This window comes from Strongyloides ratti (genome assembly GCF_001040885.1).
Source record: "Strongyloides ratti genome assembly S_ratti_ED321, chromosome : 1".
Lineage (NCBI taxonomy): Eukaryota > Metazoa > Nematoda > Chromadorea > Rhabditida > Strongyloididae > Strongyloides > Strongyloides ratti.
The window spans coordinates 2,433,260-2,446,574 of NC_037307.1; the positions used below are offsets into that span (position 1 = coordinate 2,433,260).

The 13,315-nt window shown below is 22.4% G+C and overlaps 5 protein-coding genes across 5 annotated transcripts; 2 read left to right on the forward strand and 3 right to left on the reverse strand.

Annotated features, from left to right (window-relative positions):
- Positions 1-1,160: 1,160 nt before the first annotated feature.
- On the reverse strand, positions 1,161-1,714 carry SRAE_1000075600 (Transmembrane protein 222; the record flags this gene model as incomplete). The annotated part of the gene is made up of 3 exons (XM_024647626.1): positions 1,161-1,490; positions 1,532-1,616; positions 1,656-1,714. 3 exons carry the CDS (start codon positions 1,712-1,714, stop codon positions 1,161-1,163), a joined length of 474 nt encoding a protein of 157 aa, XP_024501685.1.
- A 212-nt stretch (positions 1,715-1,926) lies between these two features.
- SRAE_1000075700 (FI21212p1) lies at positions 1,927-3,089 on the reverse strand (the record flags this gene model as incomplete). Its single annotated transcript, XM_024647627.1, has 3 exons — positions 1,927-2,366; positions 2,451-2,907; positions 2,946-3,089. 3 exons carry the CDS (start codon positions 3,087-3,089, stop codon positions 1,927-1,929), a joined length of 1,041 nt encoding a protein of 346 aa, XP_024501686.1.
- Positions 3,090-4,370: 1,281 nt separating this feature from the next.
- SRAE_1000075750 (Tuftelin-interacting protein 11) lies at positions 4,371-6,441 on the forward strand (the record flags this gene model as incomplete). The annotated part of the gene is made up of 4 exons (XM_024647628.1): positions 4,371-4,491; positions 4,595-5,332; positions 5,465-5,485; positions 5,564-6,441. The coding sequence occupies 4 exons, from the start codon at positions 4,371-4,373 to the stop codon at positions 6,439-6,441; spliced, it is 1,758 nt and encodes a 585-aa protein (XP_024501687.1).
- Positions 6,442-8,950: 2,509 nt separating this feature from the next.
- On the forward strand, positions 8,951-9,643 carry SRAE_1000075800 (Cholinesterase family and Carboxylesterase, type B domain-containing protein; the record flags this gene model as incomplete). The annotated part of the gene is made up of 1 exon (XM_024647629.1): positions 8,951-9,643. The coding sequence occupies one exon, from the start codon at positions 8,951-8,953 to the stop codon at positions 9,641-9,643; it is 693 nt and encodes a 230-aa protein (XP_024501688.1).
- Positions 9,644-9,968: 325 nt separating this feature from the next.
- Positions 9,969-13,101, reverse strand: SRAE_1000075900 (Helicase, C-terminal domain and DNA/RNA helicase, DEAD/DEAH box type, N-terminal domain and Helicase, superfamily 1/2, ATP-binding domain and P-loop containing nucleoside triphosphate hydrolase domain-containing protein; the record flags this gene model as incomplete). The annotated part of the gene is made up of 3 exons (XM_024647631.1): positions 9,969-11,880; positions 11,924-12,824; positions 12,864-13,101. 3 exons carry the CDS (start codon positions 13,099-13,101, stop codon positions 9,969-9,971), a joined length of 3,051 nt encoding a protein of 1,016 aa, XP_024501689.1.
- Positions 13,102-13,315: the final 214 nt, after the last annotated feature.

Consider the following 13,315-nt stretch of genomic DNA (forward strand, 5'->3'; position numbering starts at 1 on the left):
TTTAAAATAAAATATATTTTCCTGTTACTGCAATACATTAAGCATACTTAAATTGGAAAATCATTCTTTAGATTTAAAAACCACTTTCTATTTTCCAAAAAAATTGTTTTCAATAAGAATAATGATTGAAGTTTAATTGACTTTTCTGTTTTGAATAAAGTTTTTTTTTAATGCTTTTATAAACACATTCTCTTTTTTTTGGGAAAATGGTATGCTCCATCAGACTGTCATTGACATTATCATTTATAAAATTATTTAAAAATTTTATTAAAAGTTTTTAAAATGAAATTTAATAGATTTGTTTTCAATCTCTTTAACTATATCCAAAATTTAGATAAATTTCTTAATTTTTAATATCATGTACTTGAAAAGAATTTTTTATCTTCTTATAAAGTCAGATTGTTACTATCTTTATATGAAAAGAAATTAACAACTTTTTATTCTTATCAATTTTCTTTTTTAAAACATTTCTATTAAGAACAAAAACTCAATAATAAAATTTATAAAAAAAAAATCATTTTTCTTATCAATCTGTTTATTACTGTTATAATTGTAAATTTTATATGTAGTTTTCTCTTTCAAGAACAATTTTTTGCAATTTTCAAAATTCAAACTACAATGAGTTTACTTATCTTGCAACTTTAAGTGTTTCAACTTTAATCTTTTTTTTGTAAAGATAAAATTTTTAAAAATGATATTTCTTATCATTATATTGTTCTTTTTTATATCTAAAAATATTACATAAAAATTATTTTTAATTTCTCGAAAAAAAAACATATTTTATTGTGAACATTTATTTATAGAAACTTTTTTGCGTTGGCTAAAAACTTAATTTTTTTTTCTAAAATTAAAAAAAAAAACCATAATAAAAAAATTGAAAATAAATAAAAATTTATTTACAAAAATTACAATTTTAATTGTTGATATAATAGTTATGAAGATAAAACTATATTTCTCAAACTTTATTTGAAATTCATTGTCTTGATTTTTAAATTAAATTAGATATGAAAAAGTTGTTAATAATTATTCTCTAAAATTAAAAAAAAAGTTGCTTCATTTAACTATTGCAATTTTTTTTCTTTAAGTAAAAGTATTTTGAATGTTTAAAAATAAAAGAGAATTTTACTAGCTTAAATTGGGCTAATTTATTATAAGAATTATCATAATGTTAAGCATAACAATAAAATTAATCCACCATAAATAATAAAAGGAGGAAGCCAATGTTTCCAAAGATCTTTTTTATTAATTGCCTCTCCATTAAATAATATATTTCTTACTAATTTAAATTGATTCCAATTTCCATCTAAATAACCACAATCATTTAGAATATCACAAACATATGAATGACAATTTGTCCCAATTAATGTATGCATTTTTCTATTGTACTTTTCAACATTTTTATCAATAGCTTTATTATATTTCTCTATCTGTTCTGGTGATAGATTAATTTTATAACGATAAATTGGTTTTCCAAATCCAAGTTTTCCTTTCTAAATTTTTATTAATATTAATATAATAAAATAAGTCTTACATTTACAAAATTAGACCCTAAAAAATCTGTTGACTTTCCATTAGAATAAGTAATTCCTACATGTCCAGCAAAAGGAAACATCCAACTATTATCACATAATTTTAACAAACATTTTTAGACTTACGTTAATAAAGGAATTGTTGTCCAAACTACATATGCTTCTGTCTCATCATCTTTTGACATTTTAAATATATACTATATTTTAGGATAAAATGATTATTTAAAAATATTATTTTTAAACTGATTCTGTTATCAGCTGATGTAAGTAATATGAAGACAAAACGCTATTTAAAAATTTAAAAAACAAATTTCGTTTTAGGATAACTTTTTAGTAATTAATAAACAAATTAGAAAATATTATGTGTTTTAATTCTTAAAATATTATTTCAATAAATTTAACCAAAAAAAGGAAAATAAAAAAAATATGAAGGTATATAATTTTCATTTTTGTAACGATCTTGATTATAGTAAGGATTATATTGAGTTGGTGGATTATTATTAAAGAAATTTGTAGAAAATTCATTAAAAAGATAAAACAAAGTATTATCTTGATTTAATGAACCACCATACATTCTCTGAATATTTTGTATATCACTAGAAGATAGTTTTGGTTTAATATAGTTTCCATTTTTATCAACATTTCTTCTATAGAATGGAGTCATTATTGAATTAGGATCACCAGAATGTTTCAAACCTAAAGCATGACCTATTTCATGTGTTGCAATATTTAAATAGTCAATTTCATTTTCTTCAAGTTTATCATTTTCCTTAACATATTTCCAATTTTCAGAATCATCAAAGTGTAAAAATCCTCCTTGTCCCAATGTTGCATGAGCTTTAAAAAAAATTTGAATAATATTAATTAAGTAAAATTTAATTTATTTAATATATTATTTTTTTTAAAATAATTCAAACATACCTAAAGTTCCTCCACTACCATCAAATGGCCAGGGATCATTGTGTTTTCCAGTTTCAAATCTTATGTCAATATCTCCACCATATAATGTTTCATAAAATTTTAATGGAACAACAGCACTCCATAAACCAAATGCTTCATATAATCCATTCTTACTGTCTGATGAGTCGATTTTCTGGGAAAATTTACTAATTGTATAAGATATACTTGATTTAGTCCATCTTTTTGTTGAACGTTTTTTAACATCATTCTTATCTTCTGATTCAATATCACTCATGCCACAACGTGGTTCACCCATTTTTAATCTTGTTTCATCATCTAAAATACCCGTTTCTGCTAAACCACTAAATCTTTGGAATTCTTTTATAGATTCTGATAAAATATTATTTGGCATAGGATTTAATATATCTGTATCATTAATTTTTGTAAGATTAATATAGCCAAAATTTTGAAGGTATTCCTAAAAATATTAAAGAAAATAAAATATAGCTAACTTACATTTACTAACTTGAGTGAAATAGGAGAATGATAAATAATATTTGGATCTCTTTGAGAAAGTATTGAAAACAAATCAAAATTATCAAAAGTATTGCAAATGTATAATTGACAAATTATTATCAATACTATAAATAATTGATACATGATAAAAACAGATATAACTCAGCAAAATGTTAATATTTTATAAATGTTTTTTGATAACCTTTTAAATATCCTCTTACTATAAGATTATTAATATTAATCCATATAAATTATCAGCAACTTTCAATTTTTAATTGTATTTCATTGTATACAATTGACAATCTTTTTTTTTGTTACACCAATTAGATTTGAAAATGTTTCTTCTGTTTCATAATTGTTAATAATTTCTTTTTTTTTTTTGTAAAATTAAAAAAAAAAATTAAATAATTAATAAATTTCATTAAAATTAACAAAAAAAAAGTTATGGTTATTTCAAATTATCATTAAAAAACTTTGAATGATTTTTGAGATTTATTAAACTACAGCATAATTAACCTTTTGAAAATTGATGAAGTATATCTACAAATGTAATACTATGATTCATTGTTTATTAGCATAAAACTTTATCTTTGATTTTCATATTATTTTTATTAACCATTCAATAAATACCTTTAAAATTCATTAAAAAACATAACATTTTTCATTTTTATACAAAAAAAAACAAAAGTAAAAGATATTAATAGTAAAAGTTTTCTTTGGAGTGAAATAAAAATAAAAAAACAATGTAAAGTGAATAACATAAAAAAGTTTTAATTAAGTTTGCCCATTTTTTTAAATTATTCATTATTTTTTATAATTGTCATATAGTCAATATTTTAAAATATCAGATTTTGTGCATAGTAATATGTTGTCACTTTCTTCCTATTTCAAAATAATTAATGAAATAGAAAATTTAAATACGCATTTTAAATAAAATCCCTTTTGAAACTATATAAAAAATTTAATGATTTTAATATTTTTTTTGTAATAAAATGACTTGTAAAAGTAAAATAAATTTAAATATGAAAAAAAGAATGAGTAATTAGATTTAAAAAAAAATTAAACTTTAAACTAAACTTGAAATATCCAAAAATGTTTTTGTAAGTGCCGTTAATGAGTATTCTTCAAAAATAAATAATTTTATTTTTTGTTTTCAAATAGTATGATCCATAAATTAGTCTAAAAAACATGTTTTCTTTTTTTTGTTTCTTAAAATTCATTAATCTTAAGAAATTATTTATCTAAACATTATTTTTCTTTTTGTAAGCTTCCTGTTTTTGAACTTGAAACAAATACCTATAACGTTATTCCAAACTTCTTTCTATGATTTTTCAGTGTTGCTTTATTTAAAATTCATGTGCCATTATTAATTATTTTTTCATATCTTAATTATTTGCCAATCAAATTAAAACTTTACAAAGGAAAATGTCTGAAAGTGAGGAAGAAGCAATTGATTTTGATATTAATTCTATGGATTATGAAGATGCAATTGATGGAATGAATCGGAAACGAAGATACAATATGACGAAAGAAGATCATATTTATGGTAAGTTATCTAATTATACTAAAATTTTCTAATTTTTTTATAGGTATTTTTAAACCTGATGATATAGAAGAAAGCAGTAAATCAAAAAGTAAAAAATATGAAGATGAAAAAAAGAAATTATCAAAACCAATTAATTTTGTTTCTGGTGGAACAACTAAAGATACCGATGAAAAGATTACAGAAGAGAAAAAAGATATTAAAAATATAAAAACAAATACAAAAAAGTCATTCTCAAATGAGTTTGCTGGAATGAGAAATTCTGCAACTAGTAACATTACAAAAGGTAGTGTTATTATGAACATTATGAAAAAGATGGGTTATGATGAAACAAAAGGTCTAGGAAAAGATAAACAAGGTACTATAGATACAATTGAAGTAAATGTAAGACCCGGAAGAGGTGCTTTGGGTTCATATGATTTTGAAAATAAAAATACTATTGAAAAATCAAAAAATAAAAATGAAACTCAAAAGAACGAAAAAAATGAAGAATCGAGGAAAAATAAGAATAAGAAAAAAGAAGTAGTTAAATATGAAGATTATTATGATATAACTAAAGTTGATGCAACAAAAAATTTAAGTGATACCTCAATGAAAATTATTGATATGACTGGGAAAAATACAAGAGTTTTTGATAGTATGCATTCATTATTATCAACAAAATGTTATGGATTTGATGAATTAGATGAAAAGTATTCAAAATACAATATACCTGAAGTAACACAAAATTTAAATATGTTGTGTTCAATGGCAGAATTTGAAATTGAAAAAAGTGGAAAAGAATATGTAGAGAAAAAAATTTTAATAAATAAATACAAAAATGATTTTAATGAAATTCAAGATGGTATTTCTAAATTAAAAGATGAGTTAGATGGAACGGAATATATTATTAAAAAATTAAATGAATTTAATAATTTAAGATTTGATAATATTACTACAGTGTTTGATTTTGTTGTTGATCTTTACAATCGTGGAGAAAATATACCTGAAAATAAAGGTATTATAAATGAAGTAATAGTTTTAAAAATTTTACCATATTATTCAAGGCAATTTACTAGGTGGAATGCATTTGAAGTACAAGAAAATTCTTCAAATCCTAAAAATAGTTTTTTGATGTGGAAAGCGTTTCTTAAATCTATAGATAATCGTGAATTGGAACCACAAAACTATAAAATGTACAAAAAAATTTCAGATTTACCAATATATGATCGAATTGTATATGAATCATTACATGTCCCTATAAGAAGAAGTATCTTATCGTGGAAACCTAAAGAAGAATGTGATGTATTAAAAACATTTTTTATGGAATATGATGATGTTATACCACATTGGTTTAAAGAATATATTAAAATTCGCTTCATTGTTCCTAAAATTGAAAGTGAAATTGAATCATGGGATCCAATAACTGATCGTTTACCTCTTCACAAATGGTTTATACCAATACATGAAGTTATGCCAAAACATTTAAAACATGTACATTATATGATTAGAAATAAAATTGCAAAAGGATTACAATTATGGGAGGGTAAAGATTTATCTCCACTTAGGTTTTTGAAAATTTGGAAAAACATATTTTCTCAAAAAAGTTTTACAGATTTTATCAAAAAAAATATTTTCCCAAAGTTACATGGTTATTTGGCTAATATTTCATTTACTTTAGAATTTGATTTTTCTGATTTAAAACGATTTTTCCAATGGGAAAGTATCATATCCAGAAATGATATGTTAAATCTTTTTGTAAATTCTTTTTTTCCCGGTTGCAGTTATTTTATATCTACACAGTTAAACACTGATAAAGAAGGATTTAAATCAATTGCTTTGTTTTATATTAGAATAAGAAATATACTACCTGCAAATTTTTTGTTTTCACCTGAGATAATGAATGAAATGGCTAACATATTAATTATTATTAAAAAAGCAGCAATTAAAAATAAGTATATTAGTACTATATAGGTAAAATTTAAAATATTAACTTCTCTTTTTTTTTCTGATTTTTTAACATTTCCAAAAATTTTATTTATGAGGAAATTGTTTTTATTACAAAAAAAAAACAAAACTATTTCAATGTAATATTGGAAAACATTTATTGCTAGCTTACTGATATCTAATTCATATCAATATTTATGATGCCGAAGTTCGAACAAAGTTTGAAGCAATGAAAATTGAGAAATATCTTTTTATTTTTACGGTTATTTACTTAACTGATATTAATATTAATTTTTATTATTGTAATTTTTGTAAATAAATTTTCATTTTTTTTATTGTATTATGATATTTTTCCAATTTTGAAATAAAATTAATTTTCTAAATTACATAAAAAGTTATTATAAAAAAATTTTTTTTGAATCTAAAAGAATAAGTCTATAAATAAGCCACGACATTAATGTCAATAATTAAAACTATATGATTGCAGTGTACGTGGCTTCATTGAGGCGCAAGAATTTTTCAAATGACAGGAGAGTCTAGAAATATTGTAGAAGTATATTAATTTTTATAAAAATTTTACACCATGATTTTAGAAATATTTTAATTTAAAAATTTTTTTGCATTGTATATTGAATTTCAATTATTTTTTTAAACTATTGCAATCTAAATTTTTTAGCTTTTTAATTAATAAAGTGTAACACATGTTTTTTGTTGAAAAAATAGAATAGCAAATAATTTTATAAATGAAAATGTGTATTAATAATAAATTGAGAAATGTAAATTTCTATTGAAATCTTTTTTTCATTGAAGATTCAAATTTTTAAGGCCTATTCAGTAAATCCATAGTATTAACTAGAAAATTATTTCAAATCAGTTGATTTGAATTAGCATCTTTTTTATTTCACAATTTTTTTTTCTATAGATGTTTTGAAAATAGGGTATAAAAATTCGAATCTAAAAAATCGTTTAAATTTAAATATTTAAAAATGAATTTATGTCAATATAACTTTCTAAAAATTAAATAAACTTGTACTATTTTATAGTAAAAAAATAATATAGTACTTTATGTGATATATTTGATTAATTAAAATTTTCATTCATAAAAGGTATTTTTTTAAATTACAATAACAATTTTGTTTAGAAATTTTTTTAGTATTTTAATTTAAAGCAAATTATTAATAACTTAATAATAATTATCTAAAAACTTATAAGTACTAAGTAATTGTATTTTAAACAATAAAAAATTATAAATTATTAAATTTGATATTTAGTTAATATATAAAAATTTAAATATTTATGTAGCACTTTTTTTTTCTGACACGCCTATAACGAATAAAAGCTTTTAGTCGTTAGATAATTAAAATATGAAACATTTTTTGTTTGATATTTACATTTATTGAAACGATAAAAATTTTATTCAATATTATTTTATAATTTTTTAAGGCAAAAAAAAATGAAAATTACTATATTGTTAATTATTTTGCTCAATGCATTCCTTTGTGCCTCACAAGATTATGTTCAAACAAAATATGGAAAAATATATGGGAAATCACTTGTAAGAAAATTGTCTTTTTTTTATTTCAAAAAAATTTCTTTTTAGAGAAAATATAGAAATTCTGTTGTAGGATACTTTGGTATACCATTTGCATTGGCCCCTATAGGAAAACTAAGATTTAAACCACCGGTACCATTAGAAATAAAAGACATACCTGATGGTTTTTTTGCTCGAGAACTTGCTAGAACATGTTTCTTTATCCCAAAATATACTGGATATATTGGAATGGATTATTGGCATCCAAGATTTCTTAAATATTCAGAGGATTGTCTTCAATTAAATTTATGGGTACCAAAAAAGCCAAGTGGAGCTGTTTTAGTGTATATTTTTGGTAGAGGATACAACTCTGGTTCACCATCTTTAGACATTTACAATGGTGCTGTTATTGCTGCAAAAACTAAAGCAATCGTTGTTAATATTAATTATAGATTAGATATACTTGGATTTGCGACTTTAGGTAATGGTTCAGTTTTTACAGGAAATGTTGGACTTCTTGATCAACAATTAGCATTAAGATGGGTATACAAAAATATAAAATATTTTGGTGGAAATAAAAAAATGATAACATTATTTGGTGAAGGTACAGGTGCTGCGTCAGTTGCTGCTCATTTATATTCAAAAAGAAGTTCAAGATATATTAGTAAAGTTATATTAATGTCTGGATCAATTAAAAATACATGGGCTTATCAATCAAATAAAATTGTTAGTGAAAATGTTATGAAACTTGCTAAAACGTTGAATTGTAGTGGAAGTGAAAGAAAAATATTAAAGTGTCTTCAATTATTAGATGTAACAACTCTTGTTAAAGCTGCTAACAGAATTATACATCCTGAACAATCACCACTCATACATTCATTTACAATTGTTGAAAGTGATAATCTATTTTTCAAAGGAAATCTTACAAACAAAATTTTCTTTAAAGAAATGAAGGACAATTTTGATATATTAATTGGAAAAACATCCAATGAATCAACATACTTTATGACACAATATTTAAGTTCTGAGAAATATGGTTGTATGATAGATCCTAGAAAACCAATAGATTCTAGTTTTAATGCATGTAGAATGAATAAAACTAATTTTTATTATGCAGTTAAATTATTAACAAGTGAATATTATTTGGATGATGAAGATTCATTTTTTATACAAAGAGCATATAAAAATTATAATTCACCTGAATATAGAGATAAAACGGCAAGACTTATTTCTGATTTTACTTTTGATTGTGATATTGTTCAATACGCAAAATATATTTCTAGTTTTGTTAAAGGAAATAAATATTTCTTTGAATATCAATTAAGATCATCATCAAATCCATGGCCAAAATGGATGGGTGCAATGCATGGATATGAAATGGAATATTTCTTTGGAATGCCATTTAGACATTTTAGAAGATATAGATCAGATACATTTTCATATGAAAGAAGTATTTCTGAAAAATTAATTAATATGATAAATAATTTCATGTTAACAGGAAAACCATATCCAAAATGGGATCAATTTAATGAAAAAAAAATGAATGCTTTAATTATTGATAAGAAATTCTGTTCTAGAAATACAATAAATTATTATGATGTATTTAGTGATACATGCAAGGTTCATGACAAAATATTGAAAAAATATCCATTATGGGGTAGAAAATTTAATAATTTTAGGATGAAAAACCATGTGTAATCTAATTAACTGTTAACATAGTATCAATATTTTTTTTTGTGCAAAACTAATGCATAAATTAACACAAATATAAATTATATATATTTTTTTATCTTGATAATTAAACATTATGTTTACGTAAATTATTCATAATTTTGTTATTAATTTTTTTGCCTTGTATTCAAACATACTTTTTATTTTACACTTTATGATATTAAACTTAGGTTGCAATTTTTTTTTAAAAAATAAATTGAGTTTTTTTATTAACATACATCAAAAATACAATTATTATTATGAAAATATATAGGTAATAAATAAAGATTACAAATATTGGTAAAAAAAAAAATTATTCCATAAATCTTTCTAAATTTTTGATTTCTTTTTCTTCTGCCTTCTTCCAAATTCTTAAATGATTGTTTTGAAATTTTAACTCTTCTTTACATTCCATTAATGCAACATAAGTTTTATTATCCCTTTTTTCAAAATTTGAATTGTAATCAATAAGTTCTCCAATGGTTACATTAGGTATTAAGAAAAGAGTATTCTTGACACCATCCCATCTTGATCTTTCTTCATATGTATCACCATCAATAACATTCAAAAATGAGATGTTTTTAAGAATAATTCTAAAGTAAAAATGATCTTCAATATAAATAATTTCACCGATTTTAATTTTGGCCGATGATATATCATTTTTATAACAGTTTTTACAGTGACTATTTGCAAGTCTAGAAAAGTTTAATCCAGGATTTGGTACTTTTTCTATGTCAATAATTGTTTTTTTAAATATTTTTTCATCTAATACAATATAATTTTCATCCAATTGTTTAATAGCGCTACTTTTTATTAATGATTTTTTACAATACTTGCAACATACATCATAAACTTTTCCATATAATAATTTTCTTCTCTCAATTTCATTTTTATATTTTTCATCTGCAATACTTTTCATTTCAGCTCTTTTTCTTTCCACCTCTTTTGTAAAAGCTGAATGTGACATACAATTAATTGTTTCAGAAATTTCAAACATAATTTTTTCTTTTTGTAAATTTGCTACTTCCTGTGAAGTGTAATTATTATTACATGTTAAAAGAATTGATTTAGCATTTAGAGCACGTGCACGTCCCCTCCTTTGAATTAATGTTTTTTCATTTCCAGCAATATTATATTTAATTACTAGATTACATTCATCAATATCTAATCCTTCTTCAGCAATTGTTGTTGCTATAATTATATTAATATTTCCTTTTCTAAAATTTTCAAGAGTTTTATTTTGTTCAGCTGGACTTTGTTTTAACATTCTTGTATTTCCATTTGCAATGATGTATCCTGGTTGCATATTTAAATTTTTAACTTTATTGATACTTTCAATAGAATGACATAATGTTACAGCAATAAAACGAGTTGGAACAAATATTATAATACGTGAATCAGGAAGACTTTTTATTTGTTCTCTACAAATAACAAGTAACTTTTCAAATATAGGTGTATATTGTGGAAATGAATTCTTACTTTGTCCAATGACATTTGTAATTGTATCTTTCATATTAGTTAAATGTTTATATATGACATCTCTGGAGACAGAAGGTTTCATGTAACTATCAATATTTTCTAAATAATCTTGACAATAAATATTTACATATGAAATAGGAAGAAGTTGAGATACTTCTTTTACAAGATTAATATGTATAAATGCCTTAACACAATTATCAATCCATTGAAAAACTTCTGGATCTTTAACAAATGCTTTAAAAGTAGCAAGTTTAGATATTTTAGAAAAATATCCTGGTTTTGTAACATCAGATATTGGATAATCATTTAAATGTTCATTAAGATTATTTGTAGGATCAACTTTTAAAAGATTATTCACTAAATGTTTTATTGTATCATTAAAATTCTTCCATAATAAACTTTGATCTACATCAATTTCAATAATTTCATCAACAGGAAGTTTCATAACTTTAATTAATGAATCTCTATTTTTGTATACAGAACAAATACGTTTAGCATGAAGATTAACAGCCATTTCTAGATAATAATTATAACAACCTTCATATGTTATTGTTTTTCCAGTTCCAATAGAAGCAGTTAATCCAACAATTTGTGGTTTTTGATAATCACCTATAGCTCCATGAAATAAATTCATTATTTGTTTATAAGGATGACTAGCGTTACAATGATGGCATTCATCAAAAATAATTAATGATAAATCACTAAAATATAGTTGTTTTGATTTATCATTATTTAAAAGATTATTTCTAAATAAATATTTTATAAATTTTTTTTATATAATAAACTTACAAAAATAATTGTGGTGTACAAACAATTACATCATGTGCCAAAAATTGTGATAAAACATCTTCTTCAGAAGAATTTTTATTTAAAATTGTTACTGTATATAAATCTCCTAAATAAGCTTTTAAAACTTGTGATTGTTGTAAAACTAAAGGACCAGTAGGTGCAATAAATAAACATCGATATCCTTTTCCATTTGAAGAGTTATCTAAAATATGTGATCTTATAATTTCTACAGCACATAATGTTTTTCCACTTCCTGTTGGAGCCATTATGATAGAATTTTGTCCTCTAATTGCATACTTTATTAACTCTACTTGATAATTTCTTAATATATATGTATTTCTAATTTCTAAAAATTGTGGTTGACCATTTTTATAAAAATAATCTGCATAATCATATTGATTACGAAACTTTTCTAATTTTACTGGATTACACATATTAATATCAAATGAATATATAAGTTCTTTAATTTTATCATCACCATCTTCTTTTTCTCGACGAAAAATACTTGCTTTAATAGGATCAAGAATATCAAGAATATTTCCAAGTTTATCCTCTAATAAAAACAACATTTTTAAAAAATCTTCCCATACAGTAACTGGATTTTTCTTAATATATCGCTCACAAAAAATAAGACATTTAATATAACCACCATTAGAAAGTCTAGTAATATTTGAAAATTTGTCATAAAGTTTTTTAATTACATCAACAATATATTTATATTCATCTTGATTTAAAGATATATAATATTCTAATACATCTGAAATTTGAAGATTATTCATTAACAACTCAAGAATCAAAAATTCTCCATCCATATTTTTAACTTTTTTAAAAAGTAAATTTACATTCTTCATCATTTCACGAGATATTCCAGATAAAAAATAATCTGAATTTGCGGTATCTTCTAAAATTGAAAATAATTAAATAATAAAATAAAACAAACTTTTAAGAGTATCTATTGCTTCAGTGAAATATTCAGGAAAATACATTTCTGCCCATGCATAAAAAGTTTCTTCAAATGTTTTAAAATTTTCTCCATGAAATTTAGAAAATTCATTATAAGAATCCAGTAAGTTTTTTTTCTTCAAACCCATTGTAATATAAACTTTTTCATTTGAGATTTTCTTAAGAAAATTATTTTTCCATACAAGTCTCCAAACAGGATGATATGGATCAAACATTTTGAAAAGAGTTATAAAAAAATTTTTTTATGAAATTGTGTATAAGCGAGAAGAAAATATTCCCGAATTGGTTCCAATTATTTTCGCTTAAAGAAGTTTTGAAATACCTTTTATAACGTTAATCACATTGTCAGTATATCGGTTTAAAGTACAAGGATCATTTATTAAATTAGAAGTGTAGGGAAAATTTAAAAGAAAATATGTATGTGTATAA